Source organism: Mauremys reevesii, linkage group 2 (genome assembly GCF_016161935.1).
Source record: "Mauremys reevesii isolate NIE-2019 linkage group 2, ASM1616193v1, whole genome shotgun sequence".
NCBI classification, from domain to species: Eukaryota; Metazoa; Chordata; order Testudines; family Geoemydidae; genus Mauremys; species Mauremys reevesii.
In genome coordinates this window covers 77,700,163-77,723,055 of record NC_052624.1, presented here as the reverse complement: position 1 = coordinate 77,723,055, position 22,893 = coordinate 77,700,163, and the positions used below count along the sequence as shown (strand labels likewise).

Here is a 22,893-nt window from a genome sequence, read left to right as displayed (position 1 = left end):
GGCCTCTTAAAGAAAAAAAAACAAACAATTTTAATCTGGACAAAAACAGCGTATTTAAAGAATTCAGTCAATTAACAGGGGAGGCCTGCATCAATCACATGGCACTGCCATACGCCTGACAAGAAGGGGACTTTATAAACTGGAGGTCCCTTCTCCTATGACAGCACCTATGCACAGACATCATTGAAAACTCTCCAGTTTCAGATGTTCTCATGAAGGCTTTAAGCTCTCCAGTCCTACTCTAGTGGGTGATAAGCCAGTAAGCCTATTCCCCTCCATCATGCTCTTAGCCATTCGAAAGCGGTTAGTGATTGCTTGATAAAACTGAGGCTTCATTTTCCCCACTCCATTGTCTAATAAATTACATTCTTTGTCATGCATTTGACTAGGGCATATATGGAGATCCCAGAAGACACATCACACATCCAGTCCTTGCTTGTTAGAGCGGGATTGTCCCCAGCTGCAAGCCAGACTTCAGTTACTCCCTTATTTAGCATGCCTATGGCACCAAAGCCTGCCATGCTATATTCACTAATACTGTACGGACTGCCTTCTTTTGCAGCCAGCACCATCTGTTAGTGGGGTATTTCAGCATGGCCAAAAATAAAATATAGAACTGTCCGTCCCTCCCTCCCTCCCTTTGAAAGCTGGGTTTACAGTAACTTGGCAGTTTTATAAGAAATCCTTATCGTCAAGAGGAGAGCTAGAATGCCAGGATGAAATATGGAGTCCTTCATCTAGATTATAAGACCCTGCAGAACAAAATCTCTATAGCACATACAGTAAGTCTACGGTTGTATTTTACAATTGGTTGTTAAAGTTCACAGGAGCCAACCAACATGCTGCTTTGCATCTGACAGCAACCTTCCGTACTGAAGTCTTAAAAACAGATGCTGCAAGATTTAAGTGGACTGCCATAGTACATTTCTCTTTATAATTACTTGAAATAATAAGTGTTCAGTGAACCAGGCTGCACACTATAATCACATCTCATTTAATCATCAAAGCAGCAGCAGGTTCTCAGAGGGTTGACATTAAGGATCTGTAAACACTTCCCTAGCAGAGAGATCTTAACATAAGCAAAAAGAAAAATGCATGAAACATGAAGACTTTGGGATTCCAGTCTCAACTATGGGTACGTCTTCACTACCGGCCGTATCGGCAGGTAGCAATCGATTTCTCGGGGATCGATATATTGCATCTCATCTAGACTCCCCGAACATGCTCCTGTCGACTCCAGAACTCCATCAACACGAACGGCGGTAGCGGAGTCGACAGGGGGAGCCGCAGACGTCGATCCCGCGCCGTGAGGACGGTAGGTAACTCGATCTAAGATACGCAACTTCAGCTACATGAATAGCGTAGCTGAAGTTGAAGTATCTTAGATCGATTCCCCCCCCTAGTGTAGACCAGCCCTACAAGGACATGTACTCAGTCCTTGGAAAGCCTCACATCAACCAACAGTGTCCTAATCCTTTGGTTGGGTAAGGAGCAGCAAGGGTATGCTCTGAAGGCAAAGCTTAGCCAATTCTACTCCACTGCAAAGAAGGTGGTTGGTACTTACAGACCATAAAAGATGTTTAAGGGGTCCAAGAGTGGTCAGGAATACAAGCAGACCTACCAGTAGTAAAGAGCCTGGATAGCAGCAGTTGCGAGATGCTTACCTAAGCATAGATTTTAAATTGTTTGCCGCAACAACAACAAAAAATTAAGTAGCAGCTGCAATTGAATACCCCCTATATTCCACCCTACATGCTATTGTAGCGACCTTTGTACAAAAATATGCCTTGTGAGGTATCATTTGAAAACTAAAAACTGGCTGGTCAATAATATGGTGAAATGCATGGACACGATGCATATTAAGAGATATGAACATACGCTAAATTATGACTGATGTGTGCTTACCAGACAAGTCTGGAGGAGAGGAGGGCACACCCATTTCTCAAAGACAAAAGACAATCTGATGCCTCTAGTGAAGCATCAAAATTGGTTGGCCATCACCAGTCAAGCAGCCATTCTTTGCAGAGCAATTAGCATTTTAATAAACATCAACATGGAACCTCTTTCACCATGAGTCTCCATGCCTCCATCCTCCCAGTGGGAAGGAATTTTATCTAAGGGTAACTAACCCTCAGATGGCTGGACTATAAAAGTGAGGGGCAAACACACCCCCAGAGACTCTCTTTCTTTCTCTCACTCTCTCTGTCACCTAAGATGACAAAGGAACCAGCCCTTTGGACTTTGAGGGCCCATCCTGACTTGAGAATTTGGTCAGCTACATTGCTGGGAACCTATGGTAAGATTTCAACCTTGAATCAAGTCTAGTTTGTTACGTTTTAGTTCCTAGGAAACGTTTTATCTTTATTTCTCTTGTAATCATTTCTGACTATAATACCTAGTATCTGTACTCATTTAAAACCTCTCTCTTTGTAGTTAAATGAACTTGTTTTATTCTTTAATCAAAACTAATCCAGTGTTGTGTTTAAAGTGAACTGTTGGGTAACTCCAATTAAAGCAGCAAACTGTTGGATACTGACCCCCTCCCTTACAGCAGCAACGGACCTTTAATATCCAAACTGTCCAGGAGAGGGCTGGGCAGTGAAGAACACATGTTTTGGGGGAAAATCCAGGCCGGGGAGCATGTTGTGGTCACTCTGCTGTGGGTGTGGCTGCTATGTAGCTGACAGGCTGCTGGAACCAGAGTTGCTGGACCAGGACTGGAGCTACACACAGACACTCAGAGCGTGACCTGCATGCTGGTAGGCTGTTTGTGAGAGGCCCAGGCTGGGAGTAACATCAGCTAGGCATTGTGAGGCACCCAAGGTTGCACACAGGTGGTGACACAGCCCGTCACTGGTCTGGATTGCAACCCAGAATATTCTTTACCTAATCAAAACTTAAGCAAAGACTAGAGGGGGAGGGAAGAAGTACGGACAGGTCTTCCACAGTCCTGCTAGTGACATTTACCACCTTCTTTCCAATGATGTTATGACAAGTTATCTTCCTTGAAACTGTGGTTCTTTTATTGCTGCAGCTAAACTACTCAATATCCAAATCTCAACCCTTCCTGCACCAACAAACACATAGGGCACAAACTAGCCTCTGCCTCCTCTTTCTATCCCGGGCCACTCTTTGCATGGCCTCTATGTTAAGAATAAATAAAACTCATACTTGCTAGTCAGAGCAGCCTCCTACTCAATAACCGCCTAATGGGAAGGAATATATTCAGGATCTTTAATTCACCAAGCTGATCTCCAGTGGTGACTTTTCAAGTCTCACTGGGAAGTATCCATTGTCTGTTTTAAAACAGTTTGTCCAAGACACCCAATATTCTTCTACTCAACCAGCTGACAAACCCAATGAATAAATGTTAAATCAAGGCCTAAAGAAAAGTGAAGTCTGTCACCCAAAGCCTAATTGTTTGACCAAATAAAGTCTCTCTGACCTCCCTTTCCCCTGGTCACACATATCCGTACCGTGAGACAGCAGCAAAACAGAATGTTATGCAAGAATGATCAGACCAGAGACTGTGACGTGTCTAGCCTGAAGTGCTTGAAAGCAGGATGGGAACTACCACACTGAAACTTGACTGGTTCCTGTATTCAGAATACACTCTATAGTGATTAACTGATGTTGATCTGATATCTCCAAGGCAGCACAAAAGGCACTCCATCAAATTCAGAGTGTGGCAAAAGATTTCCTTTCCCTAACCCAGAGGGCATCCTGCTTTAGAAACAAACGCTGCTTCTCTAGTTACCCTATTCCTGCTTTTCCGCTAAGGGAGTGACTGCCCTCCCTAAATAGTGCTATCATGTCAAACTCCCCTTCTTGCCATAATTCATCCTGGGCTTCGAGCTGAATTGGTGCCTGGTCACACAGCCAGCGTACACACCGCCCTGAGTCTCACAAACAAGAAGAGAGACAAATCTATGCTAAAGGTTCCCTCGTGGCTGGGCCAAGGGAACTCCGTGTTTCACAGGAAGACTGACGTCACCCTGCCCTCAGTTCCCCATGGGGGTGTCAGGAGGTGAGCATCAAGATTTAATGACGTGCTTCATAATGAAAATAAAATAGTCACTAGAGAAAAACATTGCCCTACAGTGCAGGTCCGGCGGGAATAAAATACTGGGAGGGTGTGGGAGAGAAAGAGCTGAAATAAAGGCCGTTTAAGAATCAGTCACAGCCCACACTAACTCCAGAAACCTTGATGCTATACGCAGATCCAGCTGAACGGTTCTCCTTGCACTCTTCACATGGATTTCCCCCACACACACACTAGCAACTCCCTTTGGTTGCCAGGCTCCCCTACATTTCCAGATAGGCCAGAGAGACTTGGAAATTGGCTCTGAGGTAAGCCTCCTTTTCCTTCAGGGCTGTTTCAGCCCCCACTTCCTGGAACGGTTCTGTCCTGCCTCAAGAACTGCTCCAACTGCCCTTCACAGCTGCCAAGTGTGGCAGGGGAAGGTTAAAAGAACCCCAAGTCCGACTTCTCTCGCCCCCTCAATATGGGCTCTCCAGTTAGAGGAACCCAGCATTTTAGAAAGGACTCTCCACTTTGCAGGACCTCTTTTAAAAGGAGCTAGACCACTACTAACCCGGTCACAATGCACTTCTGAGATCCACTTCAGCTCTAAAGCCACTTCTTAGCCACACAAGTGGCTCCTCTGCACAGGTGATGAGGCAATAGCTTTTCAAACCATTATGCCTGCCTTCCTATAGCAGTTGTCTACAGCAATCTGGAGCCGTTTATTTCCACTTCTTGGCAGGAGAGTCTGTAGCATTCAACACAGGTCTGCAAGAGCAGCTCCCACTCTACAGTCTCCCTTCAAGCATTCACTCCTATATGGAACCCTTATTACAGCCACACTGTAGACCAAGCGACTCAATACGCAGGTTGTGGATTGTTCTCATAGCTTGCCAAAAAACAGAAAGGTCAGTAAAAGTGACTGTGTGTGAACAGAACATTTACAAAGAATATCCAAGGAAGTGTTCTCAAGGGCCCTTCACAATCACTTCACAAGCGTTGTGTTCGTTCAAGAAGGTGCTGTTAATTCTGTTCCAATGCTAGTTCTCACAGGCTTTGTCATGCTATTTGCACCCATTTTTTTTATGGGCTAAATAGTTGTGAATATGAGAAGAACTGCAGTTTCCTAGCAGCAATATTGCATCTAAGATGAATGCAGTTATCCCTCATTTAAGAGATTACAGTAATTATCCAAACACACTATACCTTACAATGATACTGCTGCATCATGGGTTTTGGCTGTAGAAAGCTGTAGGTCATACATACCCTCCACCCCAATTGAAAGGATTTGCAAAAATTCAAGACATTTAAAGATTCACCATATCCAATTTCCTTCTTTTGTAGATGCTAAGTGGTTAAACACACACTCCTTCAACAGAAGAGGTCAGTTAGTTTGTCTACTGCATCTGTGCCAGTAGTTTTGCTTTTCACTAACTCCATGGCAGGCTGCCAAATATGAATACAAGTCAGTTACAGTTTTGCTGACATGTAATTTTTGCTTCTCAAATTCCTCTCCCCCCATCCTTTAGCCAAGAAAAGTTTGCTAGTCAGTGTGAATGGACCTCAGCTCTTTGCCTTCTAAACAGACAAAAGCAACAAGGTTTTACATTGCAAATACGGTTGCACTTTGTGGTTAAGTGATCCCTGTATATATTGTTTCTAATGCACATAGGGTCTAGTTTGCAACAAAGAGATGTTACATAAGCAGGGCCAGCTCCAGGCACCAGCCCAGCAAGCAGGTGCTTGGGGCGGCACGTTGGGCTCTTCGACAGCAGGTCCCTCAGTCCCTCTCAGAGGGAAGGACCTGCTGCCGAATTGCCGCCGAAGAAGAAAGCGGCGCAGTGGAGCTGCCGCCAGTCGTGGCTTTTTTTCTTTTTCTTTCGCCGGTTGGGGCGACAAAAACCCTGGAGCTGGCCCTGTACATAAGAAAATAAGCCAAGAATATTACAAGATAATTAGTTGCAGAGCTGGGCCAGGGAAGAAGATCAAGACCTAAGAGGAAACAAACATGCATTCCTTTCAATGAATCCTCCTCCCAACATTTCTGCAAGGTACTGTAGTGTGAGAGAGATACATAGATATGACTTGGCACACATCTTTGACCTCTTTTTGCCAGCAACAAGTTTTCTGATGGTCCTCTGTGGAAGCTGCGCAAAGAACAAACTGCAACCTGGCACAGAGAATAATGCTTCTCCAGACCAAGCTCATTGCTAGAGCTGCCACAGCGTTCAACTCCTCCCCCACCCTGAATCACTACTGAGTTCGGAAGAATCAGGGAATGAGAAGGTATCAAGAGTACTCCCATTACCCTCAGGGTTGACATTACCAGGGTTCTAGTCTCTATTATTCTGGTTAGTTTCACTAAGTCAACTTGTTTTTTTTTTTTTAATATTTTTTTTCTAATCAGAAGTGGAACAGCCCATTATTGCATGCTCATGTCATTGGTTCTTCGCTTGGCAATCAGTGAGGATCTCATGCAGGATAATACTTTACTCTTCTGTAGCATCTTCCAGCCAAGGGCATCAAAGCACTTCTACATACATTAATAAATTAAGCTTCAACACCTCACTGAGGTTGGCATCACCATTTTAATATGCTCAAGGCCACATAACAGTTGGAAATCAAAGCTCTCTCTGATTCACAGCCTGTGCTTCACAGGTACTAGGGTGACCACACTTGCTTTTGCACAGCGTGTTGTTCCCAGTGACTGACAGCAACATCTATGGTGGCAACACACCGTTCCCAAATTCCCAACCAGCTGATGAAACAAGACTTGCATAAAATCCTCGCACAGTGGAACACTCTGGGCTCAATCTTGAGAGGTGCTAAGCAGCTTCAACTCTTCTTAAACTCTCCACAGCATCAGGCCCTGTCCCAGTGATTAAACCATTAATGTATTCTTGTGATTTCCTCTCCTCCATTCATTTCTCCATTCCATTTGCAATTAAGTATCATTCTCAGACCAATTATCTATGGCAGCAGGTTAGGAACAACAGATGTCACACAAACAAGAAGCACACATTGGCAAGAAGTGCAATGAGTTGCAATGACAGTGTTGACTTGCTAGCCCATGATGTAGCTAAATCATCTAATCTCGGTGCTCCTGATTAAGGCAGTGGAAATGCTGGGCTGCTATCTTAGCCAGCCTCTCTTCTGAAGCCAGAAGAAAAGTGCTAAACCCTTTTATATGCTCAGCTTCCCAGGCAGTACATTTTCCTCCCCAAAGACACCTCACTAAGATGTATTTTAGTAGTTAATGTGCCTGTAGGACAGTGTACAAAATAGCGAAACATCCCTGCCACAGACCTGAAAATTCCCCCCAAGGTTTTTAGGTCCTCAGTTTGCCAGGTCACTCTGGCCCCATCACGAATTTAACGTTAATGCTTTGGTGTCAATAATCTACATCCCGGCTCCACGCAATGGATTGGAAGTACAGAAAACCCAACTACTAGCCCCAAGTGATCATCGTTACATCATACTAGAGCTTTGTCTCAGACAGACAAAGCTGACTTTCTCCTGAAATATATCAGACAGACATTACAGGATTCTTACTTAGGAGATTCATTAGTCTTGAGTTTTCCTGTCAGTGCAAAATTGCACAAGATGGGGTAGGGACAGGAGGTCTCATGGTTCTCAGGCTGCCCTGAGGAACAGTAAATTCATCCTTAATTGGAAGCCTGATTTCATTTGTTTTTTATGCTTCATGTCAGGACCCTTGTCTTACCTCATTGTGATTAGCTTCGCTGTAATAAAGGCACTAACAATGTTTTCACAGGAGAATAATGTCAGTGCACTACTGAAGCCAACCATCTCATCATGACTCAACACAGCTTGCGTCAGACAACTCGGGGGGCAGGGGGTAAGTTTAGTTCCCATCACTCCTTTACACCTCTGGGAATCAAAGTTAAAAAAGATCCCTGGATGACTGAAATGTATCAATATCCCAGTGCAAAGGAAGTCACCCAATGTTTCATGATTTCTTTCCCCCCCACCCACTCTGAATCATTTTCCCTATTGCCTTTTTTTAAATTATATCTTGTTACACAAACTTAATAACATTCAGATCATAAACTGCTTGGGGCAAAGAATGATTTCTGATAACATGCTTTGTAATCTTATGGCTCTCTCTTTTTCATTACATTTCTTGAACAGTATTCCCCTGGACCCTAAAGCTGTTAGGTTACAAGACCTTAGCATGCAAACAACCATAAGTAAGGAAGGGGCCATTTTTCTGTTTTGTGTTTGTACACCCCCTAGCACAACGGGGCCCTGATCACAGCTGGGACCACCCAACTCTACCACAATACAAATGATAAATAAGGTTTTTGTTGGGAAGCAGGCTATAAATAGCTAGAAGATAAGCCTCCAAAAAGGCAACAGTATCAAAGAATCTAAACAACACAGAACAGTATTTGGGTACGTCTTCACTACCCGCCGGATCGGCGGGTAGCAATCGAATTCTCGGAGTTCGATATATCGCGTCTCATCTAGACGCGATATATCGAACTCCGAACGCGCTCCCGTCGACTCCGCAACTCCACCACCGCGAACGGCAGTGGCGGAGTCGACGGGGGAGCCGCGGACTTTGATCCCGCGCCATGAGGACGGGTAAGGAACTCGAACTAAGGTAGTTAGACTTCAGCTACGCTATTCGCGTAGCTGAAGTTGCGTACCTTAGTTCGACACCCACCCCCCCAGTGTAGACCAGGCCTTAGTCTGAGTGAGTGGACAAGTCTGGAGTGGATAGCATCATACTTGAGCCTAACAGAATGAACTGAATAAATATGGTAATCTCTACTGATGAATCTGTCATTACTGGAGTATTAATATTGCAATCCTGTAAAAAAAATTTCAGTGTTATGTAACCATTTGTATTTAAAAAAATGTGGATGTGTGTTTTGGAAATAAGATCTTTAACAGAGCGCAAATCTCTCCTTTCACAAGATGCTCTAGCTAGCATAGCTAAAGGGCTTTTACAGACAGCAAACAGGCAGAGCAGTGTTTCCTAAATGGTGGGTCTCAACCCACCACAGGTTTCAGGAAAGTTCTAGATGAGTCACCATGTCCAGGGCTGGATCCACACGTCACCAGGCTCCAAGCAACATATACTTCTGGCCCAATGTGGATGGAAGGCTGGGGTGGGGGTTGGAGGGGGTAGTGGTTTGGAAGGTGATAACGTCTTACACTCATCCTGTCCTGTAGGACAGGGTCCAGCTCCCCACTCCAGACACCGCAACCTGGCACATGGGATTGCAATGCCTGGAGCTGGCAGCTAGGCCAGCCCTGCAGGACAGGTGCCGCTGCCAAAGGGCAAGATCACTCTCCAGACTCCTGCACCACCATCATGCCTCCCCTCTGCACTGGGCCAGGATTAGGTTGCGGTGCCAGGGAAGAGTGTGCATGCACATAATGATGGATCACAAAAAGAGACAAAACCCAGGGGGTGGATCACCTCAGTAAAAAGTTTGGAAACCAATGAAGAAGAGATAAAATTTCATTTGCAGGGTCTCAGCAGTAGCTGCCAAGTTCCAGCCACAGTGGACATTTTTGTAACTTGGTGCCTGAAGTTATGTCCCTAACAAAGTGGTTCAATTTTTAGTAGTACAAAGCACCCACATCTACCACTGACTTATAAGGGAGTAACTTACAAAGTTTTAAGTTTATCAAAACCAAAGTCATTTTTGTAGAACCATAAAAACATGCTTGATATAAAATCTATATATTGCACAAATATTGCACATGCACTTCCTATCTTGAGAAAGAGAAGTTACCTCTGTGCTTCCAGGAGCTCTCACCCCCTTTACAGCCAGCAGCTCCAGCCACTCTGCTCCCCAGCTCAACTCAGCCCACTCACCTGCCCCAGGCAACTGGGATTTTCCAAGCCCCAGCAATGAAGTTAACAGATCTGGGTGCCTCACTTTAAACACCCAAGTTTGGGTGATATTGCTCACAACTGTCACACAAGTGCCATAATTCATGTCAAAGAGGAGAGTTCAGACATCCCTGAATATTCACCCATTTCAGAGAATATTGTGAGTTTATACTTACCAGGGAAAATCAGAGCAGAATTCTCTTGGTTGTGGGGGAGGAGGAGTGGGGTTGAACAAATTCCAATACCCTTCAATTTTAGTACTTAGCATTAAGCTTTGCGAGAGAGAGAATCAAGAGACAGGAATTCAAGCTCTATAACTGGTTTTAGAGCAATTATAACTGCTGAGAGGAAGGAACCTGAGTAAGTCTTTTACTGTCTGAAAAGCCATTATTAGTGCTAGAGAATAGAACAAGCCTTTTACTATTGATAGCGTATGCTTATGTGGTTGTTTTCAGACTAGTGCGCGCACACAGTTGTTGTGCGGGATGGAAACAGATTTTGCCACCAATTCATATGGCAAGCATGCAACCCCCGACATCCATCAAAGCATCAGCCAAATGCCTACACTTAGGATGCTATAAATAGTACCATGTGATGCATCCAGTGTGTACTTTCCAGTGTGTGTCGTACCATGATCCAATTACCGGCATAAGCTTAAAAGAGAGAGTTCTCACCTGTCTGGCTACCCTCCGGGCCTCCCAGTAAGGTTTAGAGTCTTCCACAGCTTTTCCAATCTTCTTTACTAGTTCATCTAGTTTCACTGTAGCTTCCACCAGCACAGAGCGGAATTTTTGGCGTGCATCCTACAAGAGGGGAAGAAAAGATAGAAGACTAAGGGGGGATATGATAGAGGTGTATAAAATCATGAGTGATGTGGAGAAAGTAGATAAGGAAAAGTTATTTACTTATTTCCATAATACAAGAAGTAGGGGGCACCAAATGACATTAATGGGCAGCAGGTTTAAAACAAATAAAAGGAAGTTCTTCACACGGCGCACGGTCAACTTGTGGAACTCCTTGCATGAGGAGGTTGTGAAGGCTAGGACTATAACAGTGTTTAAAAGAGAACTGGATAAATGCATGGAGGTTAAGTCCATTAATGGCCATTAGCCAGGATGGGTAAGGAATGGTGTCCCTAATGGTGTCTGTTTGTCAGAGGGTTGGGATGGATGGTAGGAGAGAGATCACTTGATCATTACCTGTTAGGTTCACTCCCTCTGGGGCACCTGGTATTGGCCACTGTCGGTAGACAGGATACTGGGCTAGATGGACCATTGATCTGACCCAGTACAGCCGTTCTTATGTTATTAGAGTGTTTGTGTACTTTTACTTCTCTTGGTCCATTGTTCCTAGTAGGAGGATGTTGATTAGGAGTCAAAGAGCAGCCAAGAATGTTAGGATAGTGGCGGTCATTAGTATTAAGCTAGAACTGTTCCGTCATAATAATACCCAGTACCCTGGAATGCACCTAAGAGCTAAGATTTCCATTCTAGATGTCAGAATGTATCTTCAGAAAGCAGCATATATAAAAACATCAAGACAGCATAAGCCAGAAAGAATTTCTTAATAGGCCAGTGGTTGGGAGGGGAAGGGAAGAGCAGCAGTGCACCGAGCTCAGAGGGAGGTAAAGGACAAAGATACTCGTGGCCGGCTGTGTGATTTTCTACTACGACGATACTCAGACTGAGCTCGCAAGCAGCAAGTGTCTCTTTAATGTGCTCCTGCAACTCTTTGCAGCATACGATATTAAAATATTGTGTGATTTAATTATTAACCAATCAGGATGCTTTTACTATGTTATTAACCAACTGTAGTTGATAAAATATTAATACTTAGTCTGTTTTGAGATGAGAATAATTATATATACACATGTAAGTAAGTAAACGAAACTAAGTCACACTACAGTGGCTATTTGGGGTAATGATGATCACTAATTTGGCTCCTGAACCACTGAGGTCTGAGTATCACTGTTCTAATACTAGAGAGCAATTCACGTCCCTGCACTATATCAGAGAGATTTGGACTTGTCCTTTTAAGTGTCCTCTGGAAAGAATAAGGACATCTCTTGGGAATAGTTATCATAACAGACAGCTACATGTTTACTAAGGAATTTAAAGAGACTTTCAAAGCAGTTTTCAGAATTCTGGTCACTTCTTTGAGCATTTCTGCTCTGTAAGCTGGACCTGGGTCACAGTGGGTCCTGCCATCTCAAGCCCAATCCCATGTTGTGTTGAGAGATCTTAACTGACATTAGCTGCAGCAGGAACTGAAGGCCCTTCATGGTATTTCGCAGAAGGGACACCATTTTACAATGGGAACTAGGATTCAAAGGACCTGTTTGCTCCAGGAGAAAGGACCAAAAACTTTTAAAGAGTCTGTATGCTAATTTTCAGACAAAAAAGTTGATTTAAAACACACCCTCCTGGCAACATCTCTGTAGAGCTTTCCATTCAGTTTTCTGCCGTGAAAGCCAACCTTTTCAGTTCTAGTTGCATCAGTTAGTGAAGATGGTTGCTTCCCATTTGACTGTTATTCTTTTATAAATAAGAAAGCCAGAACTTCTCCTGTCATTCCCAAACAGATTTAGCCTTCTTTATAATTAGATAAGGTGATTAGAATTCTCCTTCTGTTCCACTTTTATTTTTTTTTTAAAACAGAATGGATCCAATTCTGATTTCAGCATCCAGCATAACTCTAAATTATTCCAGACTGACAGATGCAATTGAGATTAGAACCTGGCTCTATATTTAAAAGGGACCAAGAGCAAGGACCATGTGAGCTCATGACAAACCTTGCAATTCTAATTAGAAAGAAGGATTTAGGCACACTGCTGGAGTGACATTTTGATTAAATGAGAGCAGCTGGTTTGGAGCTCTGTCTAATTCAGATCCTGTTTCCTTTTTTCCTGAGATTTCTAGAATACAAAGTTGAATATTCATTGCCAAGATTAAAAAAAAAAAAAGATTGGAACCTAACACTTGACATTCATAAAGGCAGAAGGGAAAGATTCAAAACAAACTATTAAATGTATTTTTAGTACACCCAATTATGGCTGATTTTCAGTATTATCTAAAATCCTAACAGGATCAATAGCATAATTTTTTGTCCCCATGTTAATAGTTATGGCTAATGTGGCAACAGCCAAAGTTAATTTAGTATTTTAACAGTTCCATTCTATTTTATAACTGATCTAGCTTAAGTCTGTTTTCTTGGAGAAAAACAGTTAGTATCAAACTGCATCATGAGATAATGGCCAGACAATACATGTATGAAATAAATAAGCAAGATTCTGAATCAGAAGAGTTAAACAAATTACAGCATTTCTAATTAGACTAATGGATTTTATATGGTTCACTACTCAAAATGTGAGCTTCACAAATAGGTGAAATTAAATTGCTTTAGCAAATATGATGAATTCATTGCACGAAAATTACTTTTAAATAGCAAAGTATATTTAGAGGGGGTGGGGGAGAGAATGTTCTTGCCCTGCTGGGAAACCTACCATTAAAAACTAATTTCTAAGGGACATTGTTAGTTGGGTTTATTTTCACTTTCCCCAGATTTTCAGATGGGGGTAGGGAGGGTTGTGTGTTAAAATGTGAGAGGTCCTTAATGCATGTGAAGAGACCCTCACAGCCTCATTCTTAGCTCCATAAAAACACTCTTGGAAGGAAGAAAACTGTCAACAGAAACTCCTTAGAATGACTAATTTGTGCATTGAGACCTTCCCCAGTTTTATTCATGTTTAATTATATGTACTCTCATCCCTTAGGGAAGGGAATGTGACTATCTCCACATGGAATAAAAACAGCAGGGAACTGTCAAACCAAGAGCAAATCTGGTGAGAAGCCACAGATCTTTATCCAATGAAGCACCTCCTAATTACTGTGCTGTAACAAGAGCCTCTCTAATTGGCACCTTAGGCATACATCTTGCAAACACTTAAGCACATGCTTAGCTTAACCCCTGTGAATAGTCCCATTCAAGTCAATGAGTAAAATTACATCTACGTTCAAGTGTTCTGAGGATTGGGATCTTGTTTTTAAAAAAAAAAAAAAAAGAGAGACACAATGAGGAACCCAAATGAAATTCTGATGAATAAGAGAAAGTTGGTTAGATGATAATTGTTTTTAAACCCTATGGTTTAATCAGACGGCCCATTTTAAACCAGAATATGTCCTCAAGTTTCTGTTTATCAAAAACAGAAGATCCTAATTCTGCATGTTCAACTTTCTTCTGAATGATAAAAAATGATCAGCAGACTCTCGTCTTTTATGTGCCTTGAGCAAAGGTTTCTAATCATTTTCTCAAGCTGGGCCTGTGGTGTGATCTAACACAACATTAGTGGTGGTTGCAAAACCCAAAGCACCAGTAGCTCCCAGAGAGGTTACCACCCCTCCATTTCATTCCCACACTCTACTTTCACTTTTCATTAGCCCCGTCAACACGAGAGGCACTTCCATGTTAAACATTTCAGCTAAGCAACTGTAGCACTGTTTGTCCCTGCAGTTCAGTGCGTCCACACTAGCCAGACAGTTAACTTAAACTGATTCCACTCCCACCAACATCTGCTGTACCATCTGCCCAAAGTCCCAGGCACAGCTCCCCAGAGCAGGGACATACAATGACAGCACAGGCTCCATATGCCAGTGAAGGGCATAGAGGAGTACCATCCAACTGTGCTGACGGACCAACTGAACTAGTGCCGCTGCAACAGCTGCACTGCCCACTGACACCAGCTCTGCCACAGTTTGAATTGAGCTGGAGTGGGCAGAAGCACTGGCCAGGCTTGCTCAGAAGTGCCGCGACACCTGGAGTGTTTGCTCAACATCCGGAGAGCTTACGTGAACAGACGGGCATTCCAAGCACTCAGATCCATGGCAAAGGAAAGATGATCCAGCACTTGGGGCATTAGCCTGGGACCTGAGACACCCAGGCTCAAGTCTCTGCTCTACCACAGACTTCCCATGTGACCATGGGCAAATCACTTAGGTCCTCTTTGCCTCAGTTCCCTGTCTTTCCAATGAGGATTATAGCACTCCCACCTCTCACAGGGGTGTTTTGAGGATAAAAACAGTAAAGATTCTGAGGAGCTCAGATACTATAGTCAAGGGGGCCATATAAATACCTGAGATAGATATACCAGACAGGCCTATCACGTGCACTGGGAGGACTCTTCTCCACCTGCACCTCCAAATTATCTATAGCCTTGCTCTCCATGACAAGTTGCCATCACAGTCCTGTAGATGTACATGTTTTGCATTTACCTTGTTTAACTGCAAGATACCTCTTCTGCCTCTATCTAATGCCCTATTATGTGTTTGCTGGGGAAAGGAAGTGAAAAAACTGTAATGGTGCAGCATGGGGCACACAGCAAAGCAGTCACGGGAGTGTGAGTGCTGCAAGGCTGCTCAGACGAAACCCACAGAGATTCAGTTCTTTCTGCCCATCTATATTCGGTCTTTCGGTTCCTTGTAAAAATAATTAAAATTCATTCATCAACTTTAAATCTGATCAATTAGAAGTAGTATTCAAAGTAGTTTCTCTGCAGTTTCAGGTACTATCCCTGCTCATGAGTCACCCTGACAATTTTTTGTGGTTTTACAATTATATGTTTTTCCCCCTCTCCTGTTGCTGTGCTATGCCCTGCGCATAAACCAGGGCAAACTACACAGAATGGAGAACAGTAAAGCTAACTGTACAGAGTTTGCTCAAACGCCAACGTAAACAAGCCGAGCAAAGCAGACTTTTTCCTCCATTCTCTTTTGGCAATAGAGTCTGCCAAATGTTATCCTACTATCCTTCAAAGTTCCTTGTAAGGCTAGTAGGATAACAATATTTCCGATAAAAGGGGGATTTTAAGTAACTGTGTCTAACATTTCATTCTTTCTCCCCCTTGTTCAATTGAGACTGTAAGAAGTTTTTCCTTAAGTTTCAACAGAAGTCAGGGTGTTTCACTTCTGTATGCATTATGGTGGAGAGAGAAGGAAAGGGTCAAAACCTAGCTCTTCACATATACTATACACTGAAACGCAAGCACAATATTTACATTCCAATTGATTTTATAATTATTTGGTAAACATGAGAAAGGAAGCTATTTTTCAGTAACAGTGACTGTGATGCTTGTAGTTTTATGTCTGATTTTGTAAGCAAGTAGTTTTTAAGTGAGGTGAAACTTGGGGCACACAAGACAAATCCAACTCCTGAAAGCTGGGTACAATTGTCTGGAAAGGTTGACAGCCACTGCATTACAGGACACATGGAACTCAAACTGGAACATGCAGCACCAATATGTATCAAATGGAGACAACTGGAGTTTACTGTTCAACACAAAGGGAATATTTATTGTCCCAGCAATTCCCCACTAAGAATTCCTTAGCTCCCTCTCTCTACCTCTTGCCAATAGGCAGGGCCGGTGCAAGGATATTTTGCAGCCTATAGTGAAATTTCCACCTTGAGCCCCCCCTCCGATGTCCAGCCCCCACCTTCCTACGGCCAAGTTCCCCCCAGGGGCCCAGATGTTCACAAAAGTGCAGGGGGCATGGGGGGGGGGGCTGCAAAGAGGAGGTCGTATGGGGGCTCTTCCAGGGGGTGAAGGTGGCAGAGAGGGGGTTGCATGGGATTGTTGCAGGGGGTGGAGGTGGCCAAGAGGTGGAGGGGGTGCAGTGGCAGGGAGGGAGTGGCACAAGGGAGAAGTGAGCAGGAGGGGGTTGTTGCAAGGGGCTGGCAAGCGGGGGGGTGTCTGTGCCCAGGGTTGTTGCAGGGCAGTGAAGGTGGCAGTGAGGGGTTTGCACAAGGGAGAAGTGGGCAGGCGGGAGATGGCAAGCAGGGGGAGGGGGTGTCCCGAGGTTGATGCAGGGGTGAAAGTGACCGTGCCTGGCTTGGGGGGTTGCCGGGTGGATGTTGCTCAGAGGCAAAGAAGTGGCAGGACAGTGTGGGTTGCTGGGGCGGGGGGTGCAAAGGAGAGAAGGTAACTGGTCGGTGGGTGTTGGAGGGGGTGGCGCTGGATGTGGGAGGGAGTTCTTGCGCCCGAACCTGCCCCGCTGCCGTGAGCCCGGGGGCAGCAGGGAGCCCGGCTCGGCCTGTGGAAGGCGGCACAGCTGCTAGCGCTAGACCCCTCCCTTCCCGGGGGAGCAGCCGGCGGCGGAGCAGGGGAGAGGGACTGGCTGCGCCATGGGCAGCCCCTCTACAGCTAGGAGGCAGGGAGCAGCAGCAGCCTTGTGCTCCGCTTTTTGGCGCCCCCAACCACTTGGCACCTAGTCCGCCTAGTGGTTGCACAGGCCCTGCCAATAGGGAGATTCTAGAAGTGTAGCTTTGGGGCGCATGCCAGTCTCCTACCCAACACATGCTGCTGTTGGAATAGTCCTTTTTGAAAAGCAGACTGTTCCAATAACTGGATGCCCCATCATCTCTGGCATTGGAACTCTCACTGAAGGACTGTCTGGATATGTGGACTCTCTACTCAGACCCTACGCCACCAGCACTTCCAGCTCTCTCTCTGTGACACCACTGATTTCCTGAGAAAACTACAATACATTGGTGACCTTCCAGAAAACACCATCCTAGCCACCATGGATGTAGAGGCTCTCTACACAAACATCCCACACACTGATGGAATACAAGCCGTCAGGAACAGTATCCCTGATGATACCACAGCACAACTGGTAGCTGAGCTCTATGACTTTATCCTCACGCACAACTATTTCAAATTTGATGACAATATATAACTCCAGATCAGTGGCACCGCTATGGGCACCCGCATGGCCCCACAATATGCCAATATTTTTATGGCTGACCTAGAACAACGCTTCCTCAGCTCTCGTCCACTCACGCCCCTTCTCTACCTATGCTACACTGATGACATCTTCATCATCTGGACCCATGAGAAGGAGACTCTGGAAAAATTCCACCACGATTTCAACAGTTTCCACCCCACCATCAACCTCAGCCTGGACCAATCTACACGGGAGGTCCACTTCCTAGACACCACGGTGCAAATAAGTGATGGTCACGTTAACACCACCCTATACCGAAAACCCACTGACCGCTATGCCTACCTTCATGCCTCCAGCTTCCATCCCAGACACACCACACGATCCATTGTCTACAGCCAAGCACTGAGGTACAACCGCATCTGCTCCAACCCCTCAGACAGAGACCAACACCTACAAAATTTTCACCAAGCATTCTCAAAACTCTGGTACCCGCACGAGGAAATAAGGAAACAGATCAACAGAGCCAGACGTGTACCCAGAAGCCTCCTACTGCAAGACAAACCCAAGAAAGAAACCAACAGGACTCCACTGGCCATCACATACAGTCCCCAGCTAAAACCTCTCCAACGCATCATCAGGGATCTACAACCCATCCTGGACAATGATCCCTTACTTTCACAGGCCTTGGGTGGCAGGCCAGTCCTTCCCCACAGACAACCCGCCAACCTGAAGCATATTCTCACCAGTAACTACACACCGTACCATAGTAACTCTCACTCAGGAACCAATCCATGCAACAAACCTCGATGCCAACTCTACCCACATATCTACACCAGTGACACCATCACAGGACCTAACCAGATCAGCCACACCATCACCGGTTCATTCACCTGCATGTCCAATGTAATATACGCCATCATATGCCAGCAATGCCCCTCTGCTATGTACATCGGCCAAACTGGACAGTCCCTATGTAAAAGGATAAATGGACACAAGACAGATATTAGGAATGGCAATATACAAAAACCTGTAGGAGAACACTTCAACCTCCTTGGCCACACAATAGCAGATTTAAAGGTAGCCATCCTGCAGCAAAAAAACTTCAGGACCAGACTTCAAAGAGAAACTGCTGAGCTCCAGCTCATCTGCAAATTTGACACCATCAGCTCAGGATTAAACAAAGACTGTGAATGGCTTGCCAACTACAGAACCAGTTTCTCCTCCCTTGGTGGTCACACCTCAACTGCTAGAAAAGGGCCTCATCCTCCCCGACTGAACTAACCTCATTATCTCTAGCCTGATTTTCGCCTGCATATTTATACCTGCCTCTGGAAATTTCCACTACATGCATCCGACGAAGTGGGTATTCACCCACAAAAGCTGAAGCTCCTAGATGTCTGTTAGTCTATAAGGTGCCACAAGACTCTTTGCTGCTTTTACAGATCCAGACTAACATGGCTACCCCCTGATACTTGTTCCAATAACTGTTTCTTCTGAGCAGTGGTCTGCTATTGAACTATAATAGAGGCCCATATCTGACAATAGACTGTTCAGACATAAGGCTCCCCACTTGACCCCGCCCCCAAAATAAAATAAAATACTATTTTGCACTTACGTAGCAGCTGTTAAGAGGATCAAATATGTTTTTGTTCCTTTCTGATGCAAATGCCAACAAGCGAGCTTTGGAGTTAGATTCTAGAAGACAGGCAAACCTCGGTGACCGCCCTTCAGGCAGAGTGTATTTTCAAATGCAGCATTTAAAACCAGTTTAAAACCCAGAGCTCTGTGGAATGCCATTTGCTACAGCTTTGCAGTTGAGGGAGATTAAGGGGCTCAGCTCACTCACTCATTGCTCAGAGTTCCATCTGGACTTCAAATGCTGGGGCTACAATATCCTCTTCACAACAGTATGCAGAAACTAGGATCCTCTTGACAACCCATTATTCAGTAGGAAGGAATGTATTACTGACTGCAAGATACATTCAGGGTTAGAGTTACTTTACAGTAGTGTAAGTTTCCAAGGGCCAGAGGAAACATTCATTCTGTTTTCCCATGCTCTAGATATCTAATGCTGCTATGATATTTAAGATCATCCCTTCAAAGTTACGGACATACCAATATCTAACTTATGCCCACAAATTCCAGGTGTACCCAATTTGCATGCCCGCCTGATATCTGCACATCTACATTAGACACACAAACATTTGTGCACTCCTAACACTGAAAATCTGGCCCTTGAAAACTCAGCACATTATCAAATTGTTTATCAAGGTCCTCGCTGTCTGGTTTGTATTTTACTAGATCATGTGGAGAGTATACAACTGCCAGCCTTTCAAAAGAAAAACAATCAACTCTTAATACTTAATTTTTGTAATGAGATTAAGATGTCACCTGACTCACCCAGTGAGCTATTCTTTTGCAAGCTAGAAAATAAGGGTTTGGGGCATCCCATGTAGCCTCCAGCCCCACAAACAGTTGCAGGCAGGGCCCACTGCCAAGCTGAAGTTTAGTTTTATAGAAAAGGAGAAATTGGGTGGTCTTTCTAAGCACTTTTTTTTTATTTACTCCCTGTGCCAGCAGCACACTTCTGCTTCGGGGGATGGGGGTCAGGCTGAAAAACCATCTGGCTCTCTTGGGCAATGGTTCTTTCCAGAAGGGTAGTCAGAAGGAAATCACTCTTGTACAGTCAGAAACGGAAGGGAAAGAACAGTCCATGTACAGATGCCTATTGCCCATTTCCACCACAAACAAATGGATTATCAGAAAATCAGGGCCGGCTCCAGACCCCAGCGCGTCAAGTGCGCGCTTGGGGCAGCGTTCCGCAGGAGGGCGGCAGGCGGCTCCGGTGGACCTCCCGCAGGCATACCTGCGGAGGGTCTGCTGGTCCCGCGGCTCCAGTGGACCTCCCGCAGGCATGCCTGCGGATGCTCCACCGGAGCCGCAGGACCAGCGGACCCTCCGCAGGCACGTCTGCGGGAGGTCCACCGGAGCCGCGGGACCGGCGACCGCCAGAGCGCCCCCCGTGGCGTGCCACCGTGCTAGGGGCAGCGCAAATCCTAGAGCCGCCCCTGCAGAAAATGCTTGAGGGGGCTGAAGTTGGAAGGCCAGAGGTTTGACCCATGATACCAGCCATGTTTTGGATTGTGAGTACATGTGCATGCATGCAGGCACACACCCCTCCCCATTTCCATCTACTCCATACTTTTGAACAGGTGAACTTTTCACAAATCCTATTCTGCTGCTATCGCACCACGCTCCGTGCTCACCAAAGAGCTAGCAAACAGGGGACAAGTCACAGACACGGAGCGCTCAACTGGGCCATTTTCTAGGTTCTTGTGAAAATGCTGCATATAGGCACTGACAAAAATGATACGGTCTCTGAAGATATGAGCTTTTACAGCAGGTACATACATGCTCTGTACATTAATCAAACCAGCCACCGCTGATAAGCAATTTTTCTAAAATTTGGAGGAGGTGCAGAGATCCTAGCCTAAAATCTTGTTCAGCAAGTTCCCACCTGAAGATTCGAAACCCTCACCCCAAAAACAAGTTTACAAATGAGGAGAAAGAATTTTATAATAAAATTGTTGACAAAAGATTTTTCCTCCAAGGTACAGAGCTTAGTGCATTAGCCTTTCATCTTTGCAGAAGAGATCAAATGCTGACAGAGTGCACAAGTGAAAGCGATTTTGATGATGTGCTTCCTAGCTCTCTAACTGTGACCAGCACAAAGGCAACCTACAATTCAGGATGATTGGCAATCTCTGTAAGAGAAGCCCAGGACTAAAAATAGCCAGGGGTCTTGCAGGTCAGGAAGGATTAGAGGACATTGGCAAGCTTGGGTAGAGAAGCCTGCACAGTGCCAGCCTGTGGCGTGCATGGCTGAATGCAGCACTATTAAGCCCACATTTTCATGGAGCATTAATCCCCTCCGCAGAATTTAAGAGAAGCTGGTAAGGCTTTAGCTACAGCAGTGCAAGAGGTAGTGCTACAAATGCAAGACACAATTCGGATTGTTGGGATCCAGTGGTGGTTTGTTATATTTATGTCATAGTGCTAGTGTAGTGCTGCCGGTGGGTCAGCTGAGTCTTTTATACCTGCATCGTACTTTCCAGAGTTTATCAAGGACATCCTTTTATGTAGTGAATGTGTTTCATACTATGGATTATACGCATTCATTAAAATAGTTTATGATTCTGATTTTGGGAACAGGACGACACAGCATTTCTAAGACCCAGGAAGAAAGCCCCCAAAGTAATAAGGCAGTGCTCTAACTTATCGTCGTCTGATTTATTTTCCTATCGCCACTTTCAGATATTTACAGCAGGCTCCCCCACCTCTTCACAAATGTTTCAGATATTAACAAGAATATTAGAGAAGCCAAGTGTTAAATCGCTTTGAGGATCCCCATAATCCTTTGCTGCATCAGTAACGTTCAGAGTTCCACTGTGTGAGAGCAGAGGTATAGATTTTAAAACAAGTCTAATCACAGATTAATTAATAGGCAGTACATTAATTAATCCAGCATGTAACTATCTGCAGCCTGGTGCCCTTTATAAGACTAAAACAAATCCTGAATGCACTTTATCAGTAGGCATCATCAGGTCAAAGTCTTTCCCCAGGGTTTAAATGGGGGTGGTTGAGAGGGCAAACGGTATACTTATTCGCCGCCTCACAGAACTGATAAAGCCACTGAAAATGACTTCACAGCATTTATACTCACACACCTTTCTAAATCCTATCAAGTGCTTGCTTTGTTTGTTATGTAATTACTTTATTGGATAAGAACTGAAGTGGGGCTCAGCTGCTAAAATAATAGGCCGTTCCTCTTATTGGCTCTCTGGAATGAATAGTGCTGTCTCTACATCAAGCAGCTGAGTACTTGTGGGTCTGTCTCTCCCATCAGCATCATTTCTCAGCACCTTACAAACATCAGTGAATTTACCCCCATAACACTCCTGTGAGGTGGAGGAGCAGTATTATTGCCATTTTATAGATGAGGCACAGAGATTAATGCCCGATTTTCAGAGGTAGTCAGCATCCATAACCTCCTTTACAGTCCATGAGAACTGGATGCGTTCGCCACACTTGGGGGCAGGGGGAAATAATCAGGCCTTAAGTGATTTGCTCAAGGTCACACAGAAAGTCTGTGGCAGAGCCAGTTATAAAACCCAGAATTCATAAGACTCCAAACACTGAGTCACCCAGAAAGCCATCCTTCCTGCATATCAATAGTGAATCAAGCCACACAACACATGCCACCACATTTTTCTGTAGTCCTT

The 22,893-nt window shown here is 44.7% G+C and overlaps 1 protein-coding gene across 2 annotated transcripts in view; it reads right to left on the bottom strand.

Moving 5' to 3' along the window:
- SH3BP5 (SH3 domain binding protein 5) overlaps window positions 1-22,893 on the bottom strand; it is a 52,681-nt gene that overhangs the window by 22,366 nt on the left and 7,422 nt on the right. For both annotated transcript variants that reach the window (XM_039522725.1, XM_039522726.1), the window contains exon 3: window positions 10,571-10,699. Coding sequence is in view for 1 of the 2 variants with exons in the window: in XM_039522726.1 (XP_039378660.1) it covers window positions 10,571-10,699 (129 nt within the window). In the remaining variant the exon portion in view is untranslated. The remainder of the gene's footprint in view (window positions 1-10,570; window positions 10,700-22,893) is intronic.